At 41.8% G+C, this 23,342-nt stretch overlaps 1 protein-coding gene across 1 annotated transcript; it reads right to left on the reverse strand.

The window, feature by feature from the left end:
- Positions 1-1,240: 1,240 nt before the first annotated feature.
- ift57 (intraflagellar transport 57 homolog (Chlamydomonas)) lies at positions 1,241-13,400 on the reverse strand. Its single transcript, XM_049598537.1, has 11 exons — positions 12,848-13,400; positions 10,987-11,161; positions 9,878-9,996; positions 9,457-9,547; positions 7,365-7,433; positions 7,125-7,247; positions 4,323-4,394; positions 3,316-3,447; positions 3,077-3,139; positions 2,333-2,399; positions 1,241-2,237 (listed from the first exon to the last, which is right to left on the reverse strand). The coding sequence occupies exons 1-11, from the start codon at positions 13,000-13,002 to the stop codon at positions 2,056-2,058; spliced, it is 1,248 nt and encodes a 415-aa protein (XP_049454494.1). The 5' UTR covers positions 13,003-13,400; the 3' UTR covers positions 1,241-2,055.
- Positions 13,401-23,342: the final 9,942 nt, after the last annotated feature.

Below are 23,342 nucleotides of genomic sequence, written 5' to 3' on the forward strand. Positions count from 1 at the left end.
TAATCAGCAACACACCAGACGCTCCTGATAAACACACGGTACCATTTTCCTCAGTGCAGCGTCACAAGAACCAACCAGAAAAGAGACAAAACTCAGACACTTCATCAGAAATTATGGACAATAAATAAAAGGTTTGTGGACATTGCAGCAGGTGCAACAAGAATTATTCGTCCACATAAATTTAACAGCGTGACACTTCAGATAGATAGAATCAGCAGATGGAGTAAACATCATGAGGCAATAGGAGAGATGTATAAACAATAAAAACTCCACACACACACACACACACACCCCCCTACACACACTACTCCGTTGCATGCAGCACAGTGGTTGATGTCCCTCTCTGTACAGTTAGATAAATCAGCGTGTGCGTTTTCCGCACCTGTCTGAACATCATCCTGTGAATCTCGCGCACCATCAAGCCCTCCACTATCTGTTCCAGGTTCATCTCTGCTGCTCCTCAAATGTTTCCAACACGTAGAGCTGAGTGAGACGCTGCAGTCACATCAGGGATTATTGTCACAGACTGCAGGAAGTCCTCACACACCTCGGGCCAGATCCAGCAGGTACCTGTTAGTGTGGGACATCTTAGGTGTGCTTGATTTGGGTCACACGGTGTGCTGGCTGGGTGGAGCATAAATAAGTGAAATATTATAACAAAAAGCAATCACAGGATGTACCTGGGTAAATCTGAATACATACATTGTCTGCTGGCGACACCTAGTGGACATTTTGCTCAAGACCAACAAATATTCAAACAATAAATTTAACTTTAATGACTTCTGAAGACACAAATTATTGTCTGCATCAAAATTTATTTTATGTTCATGTACACATGAAAAAGATACCAAATATTATTATTACAGAAACTGAAGCTCAAAAATAAATAAATGACATTCAGGACAAGGAGCCAAATGAATTAACTGTTCATTCAACTCCAAATGGTTTTATGACTTGATTCTAAAAATGTTTTTGAAGTATTAAGAAAGTTCATCTTCTCTGTTTTGAAATAAAACTTTAGTAAGTTTTAAGGGTCCGACATCACGAGACTCACATTTTCAGCTCAAGTTCAAGTTCAAGAAATACAGGTGTTTTGTCTTCGCTCAGTGCCCAGTGTGGAGGTGAGCCTCAGAAAGGGCCCTGCGTGGAGGTGAACCTAAGAGAAGGGCCCATCGTGGAGGTGAATGTAAGAGAAGGGCCTGGCATGTAGAGGAACCTCAGAGAGGGGCCAGATGTGGAGGTGAGCCTCAGAAAGGGCCCATGGTGGAGGTGAACCTAAGAGAAGGGTCCAGCATGGAGGTGAACCTCAGAGAGAGGCCCAGCATGGAGGTGAACCTCAGAGAGAGGCCCCGCATGGAGGTGAACCTCAGAGAGAGGCCCCGCATGGAGGTGAACCCCAGAGAGAGGCCCAGCATGGAGGTGAACCTCAGAGAGAGGCCCCGCGTGTAAATGAACCTCATTGAAGGGCCAGATGTGGAGGTGAGCCTCAGAGAGAGGCCCAGCATGGAGGTGAACCCCAGAGAGAGGCCCAGCATGGAGGTGAACCTCAGAGAGAGGCCCAGCATGGAGGTGAACCTCAGAGAGAGGCCCCGCATGGAGGTGAACCCCAGAGAGAGGCCCAGCATGGAGGTGAACCTCAGAGAGAGGCCCCGCGTGTAAATGAACCTCACTGAAGGGCCAGATGTGGAGGTGAGCCTCAGCAAGGGCCCAGCGTGGAGGTGAACCTAAGAGAAGGGGCCATCGTGGAGGTGAATGTAAGAGAAGGGCCCGGCATGGAGGTGAACCTTAGAGAAGGGCCTAAGCATGTAAATGAACCTCTGTGAAGGGCCAGATGTGGAGGTGAGCCTAAGAGAAGGGCCCAGCATGGAGGTGAACCTAAGAGAAGGGCCCAGCACGGAGGTGAATGTAAGAGAAGGGCCCAGCATGGAGGCGAACCTCAGAGAAAGGCCCATCGTGGAGGTGAATGTAAGAGAAGGGCCCAGCATGGAGGTGAACCTCAGTGATGAGCCAGATGTGGAGGTGAATGTAAGAGAAGGGCCCATCGTGGAGGTGAACCTAAGAGAAGGGCCCGGCGGCAGGCTCGGGGATGTTGGTGGCGTGCATGTCGCGCGTCATGTTGGACTTCTCTTTGAGTTTGGCCTGCAGCAGCGTGTGCTCCACGACGCCGATCCTCACGTCCATCTGAACGATCTCCTGCTTCAACTTGGTCAAACTCTGCTTGATCTTCACTACCGGAGCTGAAGGACGAACACAGACAGACGGTCAGCACCAAATACAGACACTTCATTTCCACGAGCTCGACTCAGAGACAGAGATTCAGTCACAGTATCACCTCCATCAGACATGCTGCTGCCTTTCTCCTCCATCTCCTGCTTCACCTTCTCCAGCTCCTCACTGATCTGAAACACAGACACACACAGAAAAGCTCACAAACTACCTGGCAGTGAGAATTCATTGGAGCTCAGTTTTACTGGAATACCTGAGAAAAGGATGAAATCCAGCCAGTTGTGATAGTTCGAAATGAATCATTTTTCCTGCTCATAACTCTGATTCTTTAACAGCATTTATTCTCTGGCTATTTTTTAATCCGTTTACATGTTCTAATAAGTGTTTTATTTCTTCATTTCTCTACTCAGGACCTTTCTGCTTCTTTATTTCTCTCATCATCATTCACTATTACTCAAAGACACTTTATTTCACTCTGAATGCAGATTTAAGGCCCCAACACGTCTTTTTGTTACTGACTACATATAACTTACTATAAACTACATTCATATTTATCACTGAATAATAATATGTTGTGTGTTTGTCATCTTATTTTCCTGTTGTTTGCATCCATCACAGTTTGTACCATTAAATGTAATGCACACAAGCTCAGCGGTGGTATATGTGATTCAAGGTACTTGTACTTTAAACTGTACTTCAGGAAGTTTCCCTGTCCGCTGAGAACAGGTGAGAAGGTAGGAAATAACAGGAAACCCAAAGACAGAGAGGTTTATTGGCTGCTGCAGTGTCGTCTGTTCAAACTCTCTGAGGACCGTAGAGTGATGTAAAAATGTGTGATGTGTTCACTGACCTCTGCCAGGACTCTGGTCCTCTCAGTCACTCCTCCACTGGCCTGCTGGTAGCGCTCCTTTGCCTGGTGGAGAACACAGCTTCGTCACCACTTTTCTCCACTGTTTCTTCCCCAAACATCAAATTATTTATATTTCCACAGTGTGACCGCATGTGCAAGAGGTCACACAGCCGGTCTTAAAACCTCTTAATCCAAAGACTGTATTAAGTATTAAGTTGCCAAACAGTTCTGGTGTTTACCTCGCTGAGTTTGGCCTGAGCGCTGCGGTACTCCTGGATCAGATGCTCCAGCTGGTTGTTGATGTATTTCTCTCTGCTGCTCACCTTCTCAAGAGTCTTACCAATGTCCTCCTGCAGTTTGTCCAAGTAGCTCTGCGGGGACATGAGAGGACGCAGCACAGGAGAGGATATTATGGAGGATGTTTTCAGCGTCTTTTAAGAACAATCCTGCTGTCGTTTTCACTTTCAGGAGTTAAACGTGTTAATCAGTTAAGTTTCTGACTGAAGAAATATTTTTCTTCTGTGGGTGTCAGGTGGTTAACAGGAGGCTCAGTGTAACATGATGCAGAGCTGATATTAGAAACACTCCAGCTGCAGAGGATCTCAAATCTTCTCAAAGTGAGCAAATGAAGCGAAAGCTAAACATCTAGTGATGGTAGCTTCATGGTATCAGGTGGAGGCTGACAGGTGTGGTGTTGTTACATCAGCTGTTTTCCCCCAAAAGATCAGGGTGAAGACAAACAAGTCGACTGAGCACATGCACTGTCTCACCTGTGTGATTTATTTCCATCACCTCTCACAGCTTGTATTGTTACATCAGAGTCGTACGTTTAAAAACAGGCTCGAGACACAACAGTGCCTCTGTCATTCTGGATCATTAGGATCTTTCTAGCCAAAACAATGCAGCTCAATAACATTCCTCACAGGAAGTTAATGTAAGGAGTTCATTCTAAACACGTGTGCGATGAAAACATGAATACCTGCTGCAGTGTATTGATGGTGTTTTAACAGAAGTAGCACTGCTGTATCACCTGTGTACGTAGTAAAAGGGTGTCACACAGCATTGTGAGAGGGTAAATATTATAAAGTGTGCAGGAAACAGCAGGTGGAGCCAAACACACACACACACACACACACACACACACACACACACACACACACACACACACACACACACACACACACACACAGACCTCAGCTCAACAGTCATCGCTGCTGTTATTACTGAACCAGGTCAGTGAACGCACCTTGGTCTCTTTGAGTGAGGACTTGATCCCGTCTCTGTGTTGATGCATCTGGTCCACGTGGATCCTCCAGTCCTGCAGACGGACACACAGACCAGAGACCAGACAAAAACAACTCAGACAGCAGCGACACAACAGAGAGCATGCTGGGAAACCACAGCAGCTGTCTCAGTTTGCCTACAAAGGTTGCTCTTTCAGTCCTTCAAACTGTATATTTCACACTGAGCTTCGTGATGTTAATATCTACCACATTATTTCATTTTACTACCCACATAATATCTATCAGTATTACTGTCATAATAATAATCATTATCTGCAGTAATACGTAATGCTTCCACACATTTTCATGAACAAAACTTCAGAACTTTCCCACAAATTTTTAAGGAACTATAATAAATGTTAACGGCCAGCTGGCACACGTGGAGGGAGAGACGGAACATGGGGGGAAAACAAATGAAGAAAGTTCAAGTTGAAGAGTAAAGTCTGGACAGAGATACCTGCCTGCTGCTTTTTATCTCAGTCTCAGTTTCCTTCTCAGTGAATAAAATGTATTAATGACCTAGAATTACTGCCTCACAGTCAATTGCACTTCCAGTTGATATTAATGTCTGTGGAAACATGGATGCTTCACACACATCCTCCCCACAGCAGCACAGACGACCTGTACAATCAGCACAGTCTCAACATTCAGGCCTAATCCACACAAACCTGTGTACTTCTGAAACCGAAGGTTTTCAAGCTCCGGTTTCGAAAAAAAGTGGTGTGATAAAAAAAAATATGATAGAAATCCAACCAGCTGGGTCGGACGTCCGTTGGCAGGCCCGTCACTGCTTTCGTGGTAGTGTAGTTGGGGTAGCTAGCAACAGGGGCAGCCTCCTTCGTTGGTCATTAGGTCGAGCAGCTGGATATGCCAAAGAGAGCAGACAGCACGCTCACAAATAAAGTTAGCACCAGCATGTTTGTTTGGTCTGCCATTTCACATACTGACCTATTTACCGTTGCTCTGACGTCAAACAATGGAGACAGGTAATAAAATACTGTGGTTATCCTATCCACACGCAACCGCTGGCACCGGAGTCTTCCAGAAACCTCACCCTGGACTCCAGTTTCAAAGAAACGTGGTTTCGGGGGCCCACAAGTGTGGCTGCGTGTGGCCAAACAGCCAAACTGCATAGAATAATACACGGTTTCAGAAGTACGCGGGTCCGTTTGGACTAGGCCTCAGTATCTGAGCAAATGCCTCCTCCTCTGTTCCTAATATATGATGTCAAGTAATGGACAGGAAAGTGTTCTGGCAGAACATCATGATGTCACGGTGAAGGTGACCTTTGACATTTTGGATATAAAGTGTTATCACTCCATAGTTATATTATATCCTTATTAGACATTTGTGAAATATTGTCATAATCAGTGTAAGAATTTGTTTGTTTTGTGACAGTCACAAAACAAACAAATTCGTCCACCAAACTCTCATCAGTTCATTGTTGAGTCCAAGTGAACATTTGTGCCAAATCTGAAATTCCCTCGAGGCGTTTTTAAGGTATCACATTTGCAAGAATGGGATGGACGTACGTACGTAGAGACAACCCGAAATCATAACACCTCTGACCATGGCTATCACCAGCACGTAGGCACAATAAAACACACACACTCTAACTTCTTACAGTGTACTAATGGCTGTCTGTCAATGTTGGGGTGTCAGTGAGTGTCTGTTGCCCTTGTCAGTGCGGTGTGTCCCGCACTGTTGCCTCTCAGCCCCGGTTGGCTCATTTTTTTTGGCTGATTCAGCATGATGAAGTTGGTGAATGAAATCACTCTGAAAAACGAAGTGAGGAAAGTAAACAAACAGCTAAATGTAAGAGGAAATTAGATCAAAACAAACATGTTTCAAAAGGTCAGATTATTTTTTTTCAGCCACTGGGCTCTTCGGCAGAAATGTTTCATGATGGGTTGCGTTCTAGTTCACTGATGCACAGTAAATTCACTCTGTTCTTTCAACATTGCTTTAAATGTGTTAACTGGCTTAGTCACATCAAGACGGTCTTCCAGTCTCCCTTTTTGACTGACGAATAAAGACTACCGCCATCTGCTGGTGTGGAGTTATTTCCTCTCACCCAGGTGCAGAATCAACATGCTGGTTGGCTGCTGGCTGGAGTCTTTGCGGTGTGTTCATGTGCAACTTTTTGGCTGAGACATGGCAACGTCAGGCGATGCAACAGGGGGCTTCGTTGCCACTAGTTCTCTGAAGCCGGTCTGGTGTGCCTGGGCCTTAACACAACTGTGTGTCAGCAAAGTAATGCAGACTCAACACTGTAAATAGTTGGTGTGATTTGAATCACAACATCCTGATTTTCCAGCAATGCAAAGGCCCTTCAAAAATCACTGATGAAGCTCACATTTAGCAAAGTTTGGCAGTATTGATCTCGGTATTTATGACTGACTGTTCATCAGGCAACACAATGGCTGGATCTCATCTCTTTACTTCCTCCCACACCTCACACTGACACACACAACTGGCACAGTCAGAGAGAGGAAAACAGAAATGTCTTGATTAGATACATTAGAAAAAAAACAAACTCAACCATAGCTGCTGCTCGTCAGTGGGTGTTTCTGAACACTTTTTAATGTCTGCTTTTTAGCCAGCTCTATATTTGGAAGACATGGAAAACAAGGGAAAGCTGTACACACGTTGGGATCTAGCCAAAAACTACAAAACCGACTTACACCGATCCTGCATCAGGCTCAGAGTGATGCACTGAACAGAATCATCTTTGAGATAAAGGTGGTGCTCAGGTGAGTGTGTACCTTGTTGTCTGTCCTGATGGTGACTTTGAGTTGTGGCAGGACTCTCTCCACCTCCAGGTTCCACTCTGCGGCATCAACCGTCGACTCCAGAATCTCATCTGGTTTGGAGGACGGTTCAGCTTCCTGTCAAGGAACAAACAACACGACGTGTTTCATCACAAAATGTGACATAATTCAAATGCACACACCAAAAAGTCACTTGAGAGTCTCTGAAGGTAACACATTTCCAGGTTAACTTACTGTGTGAGTGGTTCGTAACTTCAGAGCCTCCAGGTCCATCACGTTCTCCTCCTCATCATCAGGCTCCTCCTGAGATCACACACACACAAATAACTTCACTCAGCAGCTTTCATAGCAAGGCCCCAACAAGCTTTAAAGACTGTGGTAGTGACTGATTGTCAAGTGTTGAAAACAGGAAGTGAATACTTAATCAGGTTTATTTGTAGTGGATTTAAATGAATGTTTTGGTTAATTTTAAACATTTTTTTTTAGTTTTTAATTTTTTTTTGTAAACAGTGAAAGATATCAACAAAATCATTTACTAGACATTTTTACCATGAGCCGAATTATCCGCAGAGGTTTTCCTTTCCAAATCAAAATGACAGTGATTTAAACTGGTAAAAAACACACCAAATAATTCAGTTTCACGTTACAAATCCATGTTTTTCCGACGCAATTTGTCGCTGCGGACAGCTAGTCCAGCACCTGCTTTATGTGTGGTCGGCTTTATTCTCCACTAACATAACATCCAGGAAACCGGGCACCGAATTATCTGCAGAGGCCTCTTCCTCTCAAACACACATTCAGGCCTCGTTGTGTGCATATGCAATGTTTATAGATGAGAAGCCTGGTGATTTAAACTGCTAGAGACATTGAATAAAGCAGTTACACGTTACAAACCAGTGTAACTCCGGTGCTGCTCATTGTTTCTAGCAGCAGTAGCCGACCTGAAAACGTGAATGGTCCCATTTGCCACCAGGGTTTGGTTTGTCTGTTTTGGGCGACTGTGGATAAACCATAAACGGAGACTCGCTCCCTATAAATGGCTCATTCTAAGAAAACACGAAAACACAACAATTGTTATCTAAAGTTCATTATACACAACAGAAAACATATTTATTATATTATATTTAATTCTGGCTAATATATTCCCCTAAATCTTACACACTGAAACTTTAATAAAAATGAATGACTGATGATTTTGAATGCTTGACTTTCAGGGGTCAGCCCCAATTTTATCTGACCCTTTTAATGTGCTGAACTTTTAAGTATGTACTAATGAATTCTGAAGGAGGTGCGGAGTTCCCTTGTGTAAGCACAGTCATTATAAACATTCATTTGGCCCCCTGACAGTTAAACTGATTAATGGGTAACTCCTGGAGGACAGACAGAGGGGTCGGGCGGCTCACAGATAACTGCAGATTCTGTCACCTATTGTGTGTTTGCTTGTAATGTACATGCTGAGGTGTGTATGTGTTGAGACGTATGCCTTTGACTGTTTGAATTATTTAACAGAGTGAGTGACTTGTGACTAATTGGCTTGGTTGTTTTATCTCAGGCTGGTGTTTGCACATGTTTTATTGTGATGTTTGCTTTGATGCAGCAATTCCCTTAATCAAAGACTGTTTTTTTTTCTAATGTGACCTTAATCTGAATAAGCGTTACATCGAGATGTGTGACCTGCCAGATTCTGTGACACTGTTTGTCAACTCACCTATATTCTCGCATGAGACGGGCATATAATTCAAAGGTGTTGACATAATTAGTGGTCCCTTCTTTCATTGATCTATTTGCTTTCTGTTAGAGCTTGTACCTGTTAGAAAGTATTTTAACACAGTCACAGACAGGGTGAAGCATGTTTTTTTCCTACAGTAGTTCCAATTGAGTCTCGAATGATAGAGCAAGTAAATCAGTATGGATTTAAAAATCCAATGTGTGTATGATTCTGGGGCATATGATAATATAATATCAGCAGTATATTTTCTTCAGTGTATAATCACCTGAAAATAATAATCACTGTGTTTTTGTCGCCTTAGAATGAACGGTTTATCTACATAGCGAGCGGATCTTACTTTTTGGATACCACCATGTTCACTGCCATGTTGCTGCAGTAGCCCACAACACACAAACCTCCTGAACAATGAACACCGAAGGAATTCTAACCAGAAGTTTGAGCTGGTTGCAGTCTGCAATCCTCACCACTAGATGCCAGTAGATGCCATTAAATTCCCCTAAATCTAACATCACCTTTAAAGAGGTAAACATTTGGAAGTAACAAACACTTAAGATGAGGAGTTCTGTGTTTACAATTAAATTAAGCTGGGACACCTACGATCATCTCCTCTTCTACTTTGCTGAGTGTAAGCTCTGCATCGTCCTCTATCACAGACTCTTCTTCTGTGGTTTCTGTTGGGTAGTTTGGTCTGGAGGGAAGGAAAAGAACAGGAAGTCAAAAGCCGGAGCATGATCGGCTTCTCCTTGATTAAAAAAGCAAATAGTGTATTCACGTTCAGTATAATTGGCACAGATACACTGCATGACCCTGCGCCCTCACATTTAAAGCTAAATATCACGATGTGACCTGAAAATGTGCAAATCATAATTGTGAAGACTTTGAGAAGGAATCCAGCAGGTGAGGAAAAGTAACAAGCAACGGAAGTACAAGGAAATGGAAACGAATGAGAGTTAAAGAGTAAGACAGAAGAGATTTGAGTTGTTTTAGAGAGGTGAACAGAGGAGAAATATTTGAGTACCTTTTGAAGGAGAACCCCCTCTTCCTCAGAGCCTCCTCAGCCAGTCGGTCCAACACAAAGCAGACGTATTCGCCGGAACCGGATTTCAGTTTGGAGGGCGGGAAATCCACCTTAACACCCTGACAGACACAGTCACGAGTCAAATAAGTCCCCAGCACTCTCAAACTTGTGAGTTCTTACTGTGTAACAGCAGCTAACAATGAGGAGTCTGAGTCGACTGAGTTTGAGGTCAGGATCAAAAGCACTTTGAAATATTTTATTCATTGTTACATATTTCATTCATCTGTTTTATTCACTACTCGTCTGTCAAGTTACCGGGCGTCTGCACGTTTTATCAAGGATAAATGTGGAACTTTTGAACTTTTTCAGACCTTTTTATTCTGAGCTCCAAGAAGCAGACACTCAATTACACAAGGGAAAAGTGAAAAGCGAGTGGAAGCTGTTAGAAAGAGTGTCTGTGTGTCTGTGTTGATATTTGATTTCTGGAATATATGATCACTAAATTTACTGGTTGTCTGCGTATGAAGACTTTTGAAGGCACTTTCACGCCAGTCAGGATGAAATCTGGTACAAAATGAAAGCTGCTCACCCTATCACAACACATTTTGGTTGATTGGTAACTGAAAGGAAAATGCAACATTTGAACAGCATACACTGCACACTTCAGAGCTTTGACTCTGAGTAGCGACGGCGCTTTAACTACAGCCACTTTGCGTCACAACTAGGGTTGCAGCAATATACCAGTTGCAAGATATATCATGATATATAAGTTGATGGTTATCATACTGTGTACATTTGCTTATCTACAATACTGGAAAAATAAAAAGCAACTAGACGGAGAATCTCCCCTTTAATTTAGTTATTTTCAAAAGGGAGGCTTTATACACATACTTCAATTAACAGAACGGTTTCAAATTTCAATTATAGTAATATAACGTTTGTTCAACCAACAATAACCCTTCCTTTTTAAGGATCTGACTGATGATAAGATAAATACTTAAATACCATGATACCGCGATATTCTCTGAGACAGTTATCGTACCGTGAAAATCTCATACCGTTGCAACCCTATTCACAACACACAGATCTGAGGGTTGAGCATTGCTTACAAAAGCCCTGAGCTCTGCCAGGATGTTGGACACGGTGGCGTTGGGTTCGTCGTACTCCTGAGGCTCAGTGAACGGCCTCCCTGCCTCGTTGATGAGCCATGCTGCAATGATGGTGAACATGTAGAACTGCTCGCCCGAGTTGAATGCCAGATACGGACTGGAGACAAAGTAATGTCTGATGAGGGGAAAACAGAGAAGAAAGATGGGGAAGTGAATTTCTGCAGTAAGTGGTCTTTTTTTTTTATTTCTGCTTGTTTACAAGGCCCTAAGGTTCCTAAATATATTTCCAATGGGGATGCATGATATTGGATTTTTTTGCCAATACCTGATATGCCGATATGTAACAACTCATTTGACCGATATCGATATATCCACCCCCCACCCCCCTGCAAATGCTGCACAACAGCTTCCCTTGGGATAAACAAAGCTCTGCACCCTTATCTTTAAAGTTCGAACGCTCCCTAAAATGTCCCACAAGGTTTGTGCTGTATCTTAAAATAATAGTTTTAAATTTAAAGTAATAAATAATAAAGTTGAAATAAAATAAATTATGATAATTAAACACACAGGGAACATGATGTGCAAATATACAGTATGTACACAACATGTAAACAGACCCAAAATGATTTTCTGAATCTGACATTTAATTTTCATAATTTGTCAAAAAAAAAAAAAATTTTTTAAAAAGTAAAACATATAGAACTTTATGGGTCTTCAAATCTGTCCATATCTGTTGTATACGTATTAGGGATGCACTATGGATTTTTTGGCTATATGGCTTCAGCGATATGCCAATAAATAACAACTTATATGGCCAATAACCAATACCGATTAATAACAAAGTATGAAAATTAAATGTCAGATTGAGAAAATCATTTTGGGTCTGTTTACATGTCGTGTACATACTGTATATTTGCATACTATTTTCCCTGTGTGTTTAATTATTATATTTTTTTAATTTCAACTTCAGCATTCATTACTTTAGTAAGTAAAATAATTAAAAACTATCATTTTAAGATCATTTTACAGCACAAAACTTGTGGGACATTTTATTAAGGAGCGTTCAAACTTTAAAGATAAGGGTATAGAGCTTTTTTATCCCACGGGAAGCTGTTGTGCTGCAGTTGCAGTGCAAAGTAGGAAGAGTTGAATATAATATAAATAAATACACATATATATATAAATAAAAGACCAATAAAGTGGAAATACAAATATACACAGTAACAGAAAATATAAACAGGTTTAACAGAGAGTATTATAGATATGTTTAGGGATGCATGATAATATCAGCACGTCATCAGTATCGGCCAATAACGGCTTCAATATAAATCAGAATCGGCCAACATGCTTTTTCTTAATTTGCACAATGAATGAATTTTACATAAAAAGCATTTTATATCATGTCTCCATCTGCTGGTGGGCTGTCTTAAGAGTATGCATGTAGAATATGTTGTTAATTCCACTACAGAAGAGACTTGATGATCACTAAAATAAAAAATTAATAAATCGATATCGGTAGTGATTATCAGCCAAATAAGTTGCTATATATCGGCACATCGGATATTGGCCAAAAATCCAATATCGTGCACCCTAATTAATTTAAAAAGTGGGCTTTGTTTCACTACTACTCATGTTAAATCTCATCAGTGACAAAACCACACTTGTAACTGGGACAGTGTGTAACTCATTAGGTGACAAGTGCAGGTGATACTCTGGTGAAATAAATAACTGTAATCAAACAGTAACATTTGCAGGGATCTGGAGCACACATTACTAAACGAACATCACTTCGACACCTGTGAGATTATAAAGCTTTAGCTAGACAGTGACTTCCACGTGTTACTGTGAAGTTATGTCTCACCTGGACAGATTTTTCATGTTGTGTTTGGCCAGAACTTCCTCCTCATAATTCAACACCTTCAACTTTTCCAGCAAACACTCCATCACCACAAACACCTGATGAACTGCTCCGGGACCGCGGTCATCTTCATCTCCTCGTCTACCGTCATCCGCCATTATCTGTCCTTTTTACCCGCCACCAGTCATATCACTAAACGTTTAAATAATCAAATTCTTTTGACTCACTTCAGCCAGCTAGCCTGTGCTAGCCTGCTAGCAGTGAGCTGAGTTTGTTTGGCTTCCTCTCTGTTGTCAGGCAACCGACAGCTAACGCTAGCTGGCTAAGTAGCTAACGTTAGCTGCTAGCGAAATCATGTTTACGATATTAATTCAGAGTCGTCATGTATCAAAGTCAAAGATTGTATCGGTTAAAAGGATATCTACAGGCCAGAAACTTAAAAAGCGACAACGGAGAAGTTTGCAGCACTAAAATCGTCTGACGCCACTCACTGTTAGCTCTGTTAGCTTTTCTTTTTCAACACCAGCGTCAATGGTTTCCGCTGTGACCTTCAGAATAAAAGCGTTCTGGCTGTAGCTTTGCTGTCAAGGCTTTCAAATTAAAAGACACCGACGATATTACATTTTCAGAAAGGAGGCGATCAAAGATGAAATTTATTTCTGTATTAATTTAGGGCTGTTGAAAAATCACTTCTTCAAGGAAGATGTTCATTAATCATTGGCAAATCGGCATTTTTTATGTTATATTTTAATACTGTCCTTTATGTGTATTTTCTCATATTATTATGTAAAGCACTTTGAGTTGCACTTGCTGTATGGACTGTGCTATATAAATAAAGCTATTATCATCATTTTTATTATGTGTCACACAAATTTGGAAACCTAGTGATAATTTCTTATTTTCACAGTTTCTTGGTATGATAAACTGTGCCATTTTAGAAAAGAAAGAAAAAGAAAACATACCTTAAATCCCACTGGCAGGTTTTAGAGGTATTCAAAATAAAATAAAAATAAATAAATAAAACACAACCATTTAAAGTCGTATGCCCCTCCTCTAAGCCAAAATAAAAACCTGCGTCCCTCCCTGTGCTGTTTTGCACCACCCCCTTCCCCTCCTTTAATAATGAACAGTCCCTCAGTATTTTCATTTTTGTGCTTCTTTACAGGCTTCTTAAATTCCAAAACATTTACAAGTGAAATATTTATTTCACCAGCTTGTATGTATCTAACAGTTGGTTGCAGTATGTTAAGGTTAATAATCTGAGATTTTACGAACAGAAACATAATCACTGTTATAAACTGACTGTGCACAAAGTGGTCAAGATTTATCACCTGAGTCAACCAGTTACTGCGCCTGTCTCAATTTCCAAATGATGCAAAACAAAAAAACGACAAGAAGAAAGGTGCCCATTGTGCTGCATGATTACTACTTTTACTTTTATAGTTTAATTTATGTTCTTTTACAGAAATAAGCAGGACATCACCCGCAGTAAAGCTTCTTTAAATGACATCATTACCACAACATGGATAAAGACTCTGGGTGCTCTCTGATAATGACTAAAGAGTGGTGTTTTGTGCTTCATTTGGTGCTTCAGATAAGTGAGAGCTGATCACACCGAGATAAGTTCTCCATTTTACTGCTGATAAATGCTCATATATCTTTGTCACTCTCTCATCTCTTCCATACATAATATATATTCAACCTCAACACAACCTTGTTACTTTATCTAGTGAAGCATGATACACACAGCCTCCACCTGCATACACACACACACACACACACACACACACACACACACACACACACACACACACACACACACAGTATATGTGTGAATAATTCATATCTCTACCCCCCTCCCCCTGTGGTGCAGCAGGCAGTGGAGGGAGGGGTGTTTGTTTAATCTGCATGCTGCTCCCTGCCTGTCTGTGAGCACACAGGTGGAGCTCCCCGGTGACTGTGTTTGACTGACAGACCTGCTGACTGCCTGCTGCATCGCTGATGACGCTCAGCGAGCTGCATCCACAGACAGCTTTGACTCACCACTGACTCAGCTGAGAAATGTAATCGTACAAACACAACATGGAGGTGTGGGAGTGATTCAAACATATTACAGAACATTTGGGGGAATATGTCTGTTTACCATCTTCACCAGAGTCAGATGTTTCAGATGCTGTGTGTCCAGTACAGAGACAAGTACAGGACATGTTTAACCTAGTTTAGCACAAAGACTGGGACTCAAAAGAGCAAAAAAAAAAATACACCTTCCAACAACAAACAACAACTCCAACACAGCAGTAAGCTTTGGATCTCTCATGTTGAAGTTCTTTGTGAAACTGTTGTTTGCAATGAAATTCTCTGAAACAGTGCTACGACAAAATGTATTAAAAGAACTAGAATTACAACCTCACAGTTGTGTGCCATGTCAAGTTGCACACAGTTTATGTCAGTAGCCCTTTTTAGATAGGAACTGTGCAAACTTGCAGAAAAGCCCAATCAGTGTTTTTTCAGCATTGGCAGTATAAAAACAAACTCGGGGAGTGCAGCAAAATGCCACCTACCTACTTTTGTTTATACAGAATGTGCCTTTTTCGGGGCAATGGGGGGCGTGAGCAAGTAACAAAACATGTAGCTCAGCGTGTGACGTAAACAGTGACGTGGGAGGGAAGCCGCGGCTGGTCAGTCCTTCGGTGATTCTCTCATAAGTCGGCCCGTCCTTCACCGTCCCCGTCATCTGACGGTTAATGGCCTCTTTGTTTGCGAGGACAAGGAGGGCGCGCAATTCCTCAAGTCACCAACAGCTCCTCCTGTTGCGGAAGGCCGCCTTGGTCTGTTTAAACTAAAAGGGTTCCACCAATATGTCTACCCTACGAGGCGGAAAATTGGGCACCTCGGATCAACTCGCCAATCCGGCTCTGTGTGTCTAAACACTCGCAGCTTGCCGGCAAAACGGCCCAACATTCGCAGAAAATCTGGCAGTGTAAAAGGGGCTAATGAGAGCAGCACAGAAGGGAGCATATCTATGTTTCCAGGGTTCTATGTTGCCCGCTCAACCAAGTGGGAAACATAGAACCCTTTTTGTGTAAGCAGGGAACATAGACGCTTTTTTGCAGGGTTAAGTGGGGAACATAGAACCCTGGAAACATAGGGATGACCCCGCACAGAAGATCTATACAATCAGCACAGTTTCAAGATCAGTGTCACCATTTCAGTGTCTGACCAAATGTCTCCCCTTATGTCTCTGAGTCATGATGTTGAATGATGGCCAGAGAAGGGTATTTGAAGAACATTATGATGTCACAGTGATGCTGACCTTTGACCTTTTGGATATAAACTGTCATCACTTCATCATTTTATCATATTAAACATTTGTGTGATGTTCTGTCATAAGTAGCACATTAAGTCTTGAGTTATGGACAAAAACATGTTTTGTGAGGATACAGTGACCTCGACCTTTGACCTTTGACCATCATAATAAAACGTGTTCCTTCTTGAGTCCAAGTGAAGGTTTGTGCCAAATTTAAAGAAATTCCCTCAAAGCGTTCTTGAGCCTGCGGCCATTTATTTAACTAATCATGTGACTTGTGAAGGTAATTGGTAGCACCAGGACTTATTTAGGGGCTTCATAGGAAATGGGGTGAATACATATGCACAAACCACTTTTCAATTTTTTTAATTTCCAATTTTTTTCAAAACATTTTTTAATTTTGTGTAGCTTCATTACAAAAAAAATCTAAATAAAAACCATTTAAATTACACAAATAGGTAAAATTGTCAAGGGGGATGAATACTTTTGCAAGGCACTGTAATCTGCACAAAAAAACAGAAATTTACAGACTAATCTTTTTTGTCTTGCTTTATTGTTTGGATTAGTAATAAATAATTAATATGGCCAACAAGCAAAAAAACATTAACTTAACAACAATAAATTAATCTAATAGACGTGAAGTTTATTGTTGGAGCAGCTGATCACAGCTCGGCCCAGTAAATGTGGTTTGCAGGAGAAAAGACGTCTAGCTGTCAACTAAAATCAGACTAAATTGTGCTTTTATTATGTAATAACCTTCATTTCAAATGCATTTTAATCACTGCGCTATGATTTCAACACATTCAACAAGTTCAGTCCTTTACATGCATCACATGTTACATGGATTTAACAGTGAGACGTGACTGCAGTGATGGCAGTTCATTCATTTCCACGAACAGTAGGCTTGACACACAAGTACTGTGCAGATGGTTTGTTAGAAAGCGGCTCCAGCTAAAGAAAAAATAAATGAACAAAACAGAGATACATAAATGAAGACAAATGTTTAAAAATGATAAATGAATGTTGGAAGATTTCCATGTTTTCCCTGCCGTTATCAAGAGAATCTGGCCCAGATAATTGTACAGTGAAATTTACATATTGGCCCACTCCTTTCACTTCACACAGAGCCATTTGATTCATTGTTAATATGAAAACTATCACCAAGTTGTCAACCATCCTGCTGCCTGTGAGTGTTCGCTGCAGGCAGCAGCTGTTAATGAATCCTCCTCCAGACGCCCACAAATCAAACCCAGACCTGAGCGAGTCTTTACACAACCTTTGGAGAAAGGAAACTTGGCTTCTTCTCTGCTCCGGTGTGATTACAGGCTCGCTGCAGCCAGACAGTGTGTCAGCCTGTGGCCTGGCCTCCTTTCCTTGGCTTGCCAGTGTTGGATGGAGAGGTAATTGGGAGGAGAGGCAGAGGTGGATCCACGGCTTAACCTGAGTGAGGTGGTAATGAGTGCCGGCTGCCGGGAGGCCTCGCCTGGGGCCCAGCAGGAAGCTTATCAGCCCGCTGGGCGTCATTCAGAAAGGCTATTTATGCCTTTTTGCTCAAAAATAACTGCTATCTGAGAGTCATTATTTCACTGGATATTTTCTAAAAGAGGTGGTAGGTGACGTTTTTACTGTTCTGCAGCATTAAATGACCACGTGGGGGTTGATATGGTTTTCAGGGTAATGAGGAGATATACAGTATGTGGCCCTGTGAGGTATTTCAACCTATCAACATGTGTTTGACAATAAATAACAAAGATTTCTTTTATTTCTCAGGTATATGTCGTGTTCACTATAAACCACCTAAATTAAAGGTGCACTATAGAGTGTAAAGCACGGCCAGTGTTGAGCAGTAACGTGTTACAATAATAATATTACTTTTTCCAGTAACGAGTAGTGTAACTAATTACTAATGAGATTTCAGTGATAATTTTATTACAATCACTCCAAAACCAAACAACTCGTTACAACGTCACTTTTATTATCACATCACTACTGACTTGAAATACAACAGTCACATCAGCTGACTCATTTTAGTAATCGTCGTGCTTCACACGCACGTCATAAAGCAGCAGGCTAGTTGGAAACTGTTACCTTGGCAGCTGGAAATATTCCCATTACTTTGATTCTGTCTGGAGGAAAGATGACAAGAACTCTGTTGCTACAGGTAGTCGGACTAAAACTCTTTCCACTGTGAAAAACATGTCCTCAAACCTTTGCTCTGAAACACCTCGGCTGCTACGACGCACGACACAACAGCGTCGAGCTCCAGGAAATACACCCCACCAAAGGTGATCCCTCCTCGGCTGCAGAGGTCTGCTGTGGTGCTGCACTGGCTACACAACCAAAACTGGATTTTAATCGTGGACAGCTGCAGACACAGAGAAGTGATGAAGCTTGTGGTTGGATATATGGTGGATGAAATGTTGCTCCATTAGTGACTCTCCAGCTTTTGGGCAAATCTTTGGGAAAGGCAACAGAAGACCTCCAGGTAAAGAGAAGCTGTCCAGCCTTAGCTACACTTAACTGTGATGACCCTGACATTCACACAGAGACACACATCTGAATTTTGGGGAGATACGCAGTTACCAATTTTATGGGGTGTAACAGAAAAGTAATATAACGAGTAGTGTAATGAATTACTGTTGGCAGGGAGTAATCAGTAAAGTGATTTATTTACTTTTGAAAAGAGTAATATAAGTAATATTTTACATTTTTAGAGTAATGAGCCCAACACTGGCCATACTCATGGAGTCAACATTAGGGGGTCCCAAATCTAGCCGGGAGTCGTCCCCCTCACCCCAGGAATAAATGGATCATAACCAAGTATTGCAGTTTGCGAATATGCCACAAATGGAAGCTACTGCTGTCTATATAAAATACGCATGCAGCGCAACACAAATGATTGACACTTCACTCAGACCTCATGTGGTCTATCTGACAAATATAACATAATACAGCCATTAATGTTAGCTGAATATGCCTATGAGCCATGTTCTGCTGAACCAAACTGACCTGTGAGCGTGAGTTGAAGGTCATCACATAAAATACTGAGATGGAGCCCGACCAAGTCTGACCATGATATGCCACGTGTATTTTTACTGTCGGCCTGACACAGCTGCCAGGATGTGAAATGACTGTCTAGATTTGGGGGGGGGGGGGGGGGGCATAGTCGTCAGGGCCGGCCCCAGCCATTTTGGTGCCCTAGGCGAGATTGAGATTGAGACCACAATGGTTTCAAGACAAAAAGTGCTGCTGGGGTAGGTGTAAATCATAAAATGTCACAGAACTCACTAATAGTAGTAAAACAGCATTTTTTTATTTAGCCGAATTGCTAATAGGCTATTAGCCAATTTGCAACCCAGTAATCCAGTGTAGACCTAATTCACTTATATATTTCAATATCAATTGAGCTTACTACAGTGTGCTACGATGCCAAGTGGCGCTCACATCTCTGGTGCAAGCCAGTGCAGAAATCTGTTTTTGTGGATAGGTTAGTGTTAGCCATTATCACTGATATTTGTCAGCGAAATTAAATTTCAGCACAAGAAGGAGCAGTTATCCAGATAGCTAGCTATTGGCTTGCCATTCTGTCTCATATCCTTCAATCTGTAACATTATCTGAGTCCAACAGCTATCGTAGCATTATTATGTAGCATTAGCTTTATTGCTACTTAGCTAGTTAGCTGCAACAAATGAAACATCTAACGACGTTACACACAGAGCGGCATTTTAAAGATAATATAAGACAGACGACATACCTCTGTATTGGACTTTCTTTTCCTCCTCCTCCCGCACCTGAAGGCTTGGATCTTTTCATTATTATGAAATGCAGGTAAAATGTAAATATCTGCCTATCTTGACCAGATTTTGACACAGACCCCACTCTCAGTGCGCACAGTACAGGTGCAGGGGCAGGGCAGATGAAAAATTTTGAGGAACAGGGGTTCAACATCCTGTGTTGTTCAGAGGCCGAGGCCCTGACGGACTGATGTTACTCTCTGTGTTGTAAATTAATTGTAAACAGATTATAGATACTGAAACTATCATGTAGCTGGCACATTCATTTAGAGCAGTGAACAGACAGTTTCAGTTAATAGACACCCTACAGCCAGTCAGAATCGAATATTCACCCAGACCATGCTGTAAATATACATTACACAATTGCAATACATCGACAGGCACTTGTTAATTAGCTGCATCAGTTTCTCATTTAGATATTTCTGCTTGTGATCTGTATGATGATTGTCATGATTATTATTGCTGCAGGTTTATTGTATCTTGCAGGCCAGCATTTTCCCATGTGTTTACAGATAGTTATGTTGGGAATGAAAAACATCAGACCAGCTGAACAGAGCAGCTATTAAAGTGAATATTAACTGAAATTAGTTCTACGACGTTTTTCATAAGAATATCAAGATATAAATGAGATTCTATTAAGAGACTATCCACTAATAGATGAATGAATCTATACATATAAGGCTAACTATACAGACCTAGAAAAACTGAAACTAAAAAGCATGGTGGAAAGTGAATTCATTCCATCATATTTTTATTCAATTAATTTATTTTCCATTTTTTTCATCTTCTCTATCGCTGGTGCAACCTGAATTTTGCATGCATCACTGCCACCTGACCACTGATGTATTTTCTTGCATCAAATGCATAACTGCAATACATTGTGGCTGATATACAGCTCTGGAGTGACCATCGTTGTTCACTAGCTCCCTCAGCCCTCAGCAGGTCGATCTCACCAAGTCCACTTCACTTTTTCAGACAGATGGAACGGCGCTTATGATGGCACAGGGACGCCCCCGAGGAGAAGTGCCGAGGGCATGTTGAACGACTAATGAAACGCAGCTGATGTGTCTGTCAGCTTGTTGTAAAGTTTCTCTGCACTCTTGTAGCAAAACAAAAGTTTTTGCAGTTCCGACTGTGGGCTGCTCGAGGTCAGTAAAGGTCAAGGATCTGCTCCTTTAAAGAAGCAAGCGTCGATGTTGCTAACCGTTACTGTTGTGTGAGCACAGATGTGAGATTGGCTCTCAGCTTCATTAGTATTCCACTTCCTCCACCGTCGTGTCAGCGCTCATTTCCCTAACAGAAGGTGTCAGTTCTTTCAAATGCTGGATTTGTCATTTTGGAAAGAAAACACTCTCTTTTTCACAGCTTGATGAGTCATTATGTTCCCCAAAACCGACTGACAGGCGAAGCGATTAGATCCCACACACTGAGAGCTCCATTCACACACAATCTGCATTGACAACATTTCCACAGGTCTGGAGCTGATGTGTGTGAGCAGGGAAGCAGTTCAGTGTGTCGGTCCAACAACAACCCCATTTGCACACTTTTGAGGACACAACCCAGTGTGATGCTTCGTATGGAAGCCAAGAGTTGAGACCACCACCCCCCCAATAGTTTAGCAGTTTTAGAGGATGCACTGGTGCAGCAACAAGTCTGAGACAAAATCACCCCGCAATATAAATCTCCCAACAAAACGCAACACATCTTCTCTGTAGCATCTATGTTGTTGCCACACTGTTTGCATGGAAAGCAGCTGTAGTGCGCCCCCTTTTTAAGGGAGGAGACCAGGCTGATCCCAACTGCTGTAGGCCCATCTCAATACTGCCTTGCTTATCAAAAGTGTTGCAAAAACTTGTAAATAAGCAACTCACTAATTATTTGGATGCTAACAATATTTTATCTGGTGTTCAATCTGGTTTCCGATGCGGGTTTGGCTGTGTTACCGCTACTCTTAAAGTACTCAATGATATCAATTTTGTCCTAGATTCCAAACAATATTGTGCTGCAATATTCATTGATCTTGCTGAAGCTTTTGACACTGTCGATCATTCTATTCTTGCTGGCAGGCTGGGAAGCATTGGGGTCTCTCGTCACTCACTGGCATGGTTTTCAAACTACCTCACTGACAGGGAGCAACATGTTAAATCAGAACAGCTTCTTTCTCAACCCCTCCCTGTCACTAAGGGTGTACCCCAAGGCTCGATCTTAGCCCCCACATCATTTTCTATATATATATAAATGATATTGCTTTTTCTGTTAAGAACTCTTCTATTCACCTTTATGCTGATGATATAGTCCTTTATGCTATTGGTCCCTCTCCAGATGCAGTACTCACTTCACTTCAGGAAGTGAGTACTGCAGGTTTTTTCAGGGTCCAACAAGCTTTCTCCACCCTAAACCTTCTGCTAAACACCACTAAGACCAAGGTCATGTGGTTTGGTATAAAAGGTTCTGTGCCCCTCTCAGGCTGAGATATCATAACCCTCGATGGAGCTATCCTGGAGCAGGTCACTGAATACAAATACCTGGGTATCTGGCTTGACAGCACTCTGTCCTACAGTCAAAGGTTAAATTCAAAATCAGCTTCTTGTACAGAGTGCGCTCCACCTTTACTTACTCTTATACAAACGACAATCCTGCCCATGTTCGACTACGGTGATGTTATCTACCGGCCGGCATGCAAGGGTACACTTTAGAAACTTGATGTTCTCTATCACTCTGCGATCTATTTTGCTACAAACGCCCCTTTCAAAAAACACCACTGCACTCTATATTCCTCTGTCAACTGGCCATCCTTACACACCTGCCATACTATTCACTGGTTAATGTCTATCTACAAAACTCTTCTTGGTCTGTCACCCCCCTACCTGTGTCAGTTGCTGCAAACTACAACTGCTGTTTACAACACCCGTTCTGCTCACCATGTTCTGCTGAAAGTACCCAAAACAAATACTGCAATACTCCGTCATCTTTCCAATCTGCCGCAGCCAGAGACTGGAACAGTCTCCAAAAAACACTGAAAATGGACAAATTTATCCCCAAGTCAGCTTTTAAGAACTCTATTATGGACATGCATTACTGACACATGCAACTGTTTCCTGACACAGTAGATGCCCTCATCCCTGTTTGTCAGCTGTTAATATTTGCTGTCATATGTTGCCCATCTTTAATATGTTGTGATTGTATATCAGTGGTGAGTGTGTTGTAAATGTTTGTGTTGTTGTTGTTTTAACTGTTGTTGTTTTTTTTGTTTGTTTGTTTTTTTTCTTAACTTCTGATATTCCTTTTTAGCCCTCCATCTCCCTTCCCTCAAGAGGCTCTGCCTTTTGCCAGGCCACCAAATTGTTCTTAATGACTTCCCTGGTTAAATAAAGGTTAAATAAAGAATAAAAAAAC

Source organism: Epinephelus fuscoguttatus, linkage group LG15 (assembly GCF_011397635.1).
Source record: "Epinephelus fuscoguttatus linkage group LG15, E.fuscoguttatus.final_Chr_v1".
Lineage (NCBI taxonomy): Eukaryota > Metazoa > Chordata > Actinopteri > Perciformes > Serranidae > Epinephelus > Epinephelus fuscoguttatus.

Coding starts and splice junctions, on each gene's coding strand:
- ift57 (XM_049598537.1), bottom strand. CDS start 13,002: ATGGCGGATGACGGTAGACGAGGAGATGAAGATGACCGCGGTCCCGGA. Junction 9,997..10,986: donor TGGCAGAGCTCAGGGCTTTT/GTAAGCAATGCT, acceptor TGTGTCTGTCAG/GGTGTTAAGGTGGATTTCCC. Junction 4,395..7,124: donor CCATCAGGACAGACAACAAG/GTACACACTCAC, acceptor GTCCGTCTGCAG/GACTGGAGGATCCACGTGGA.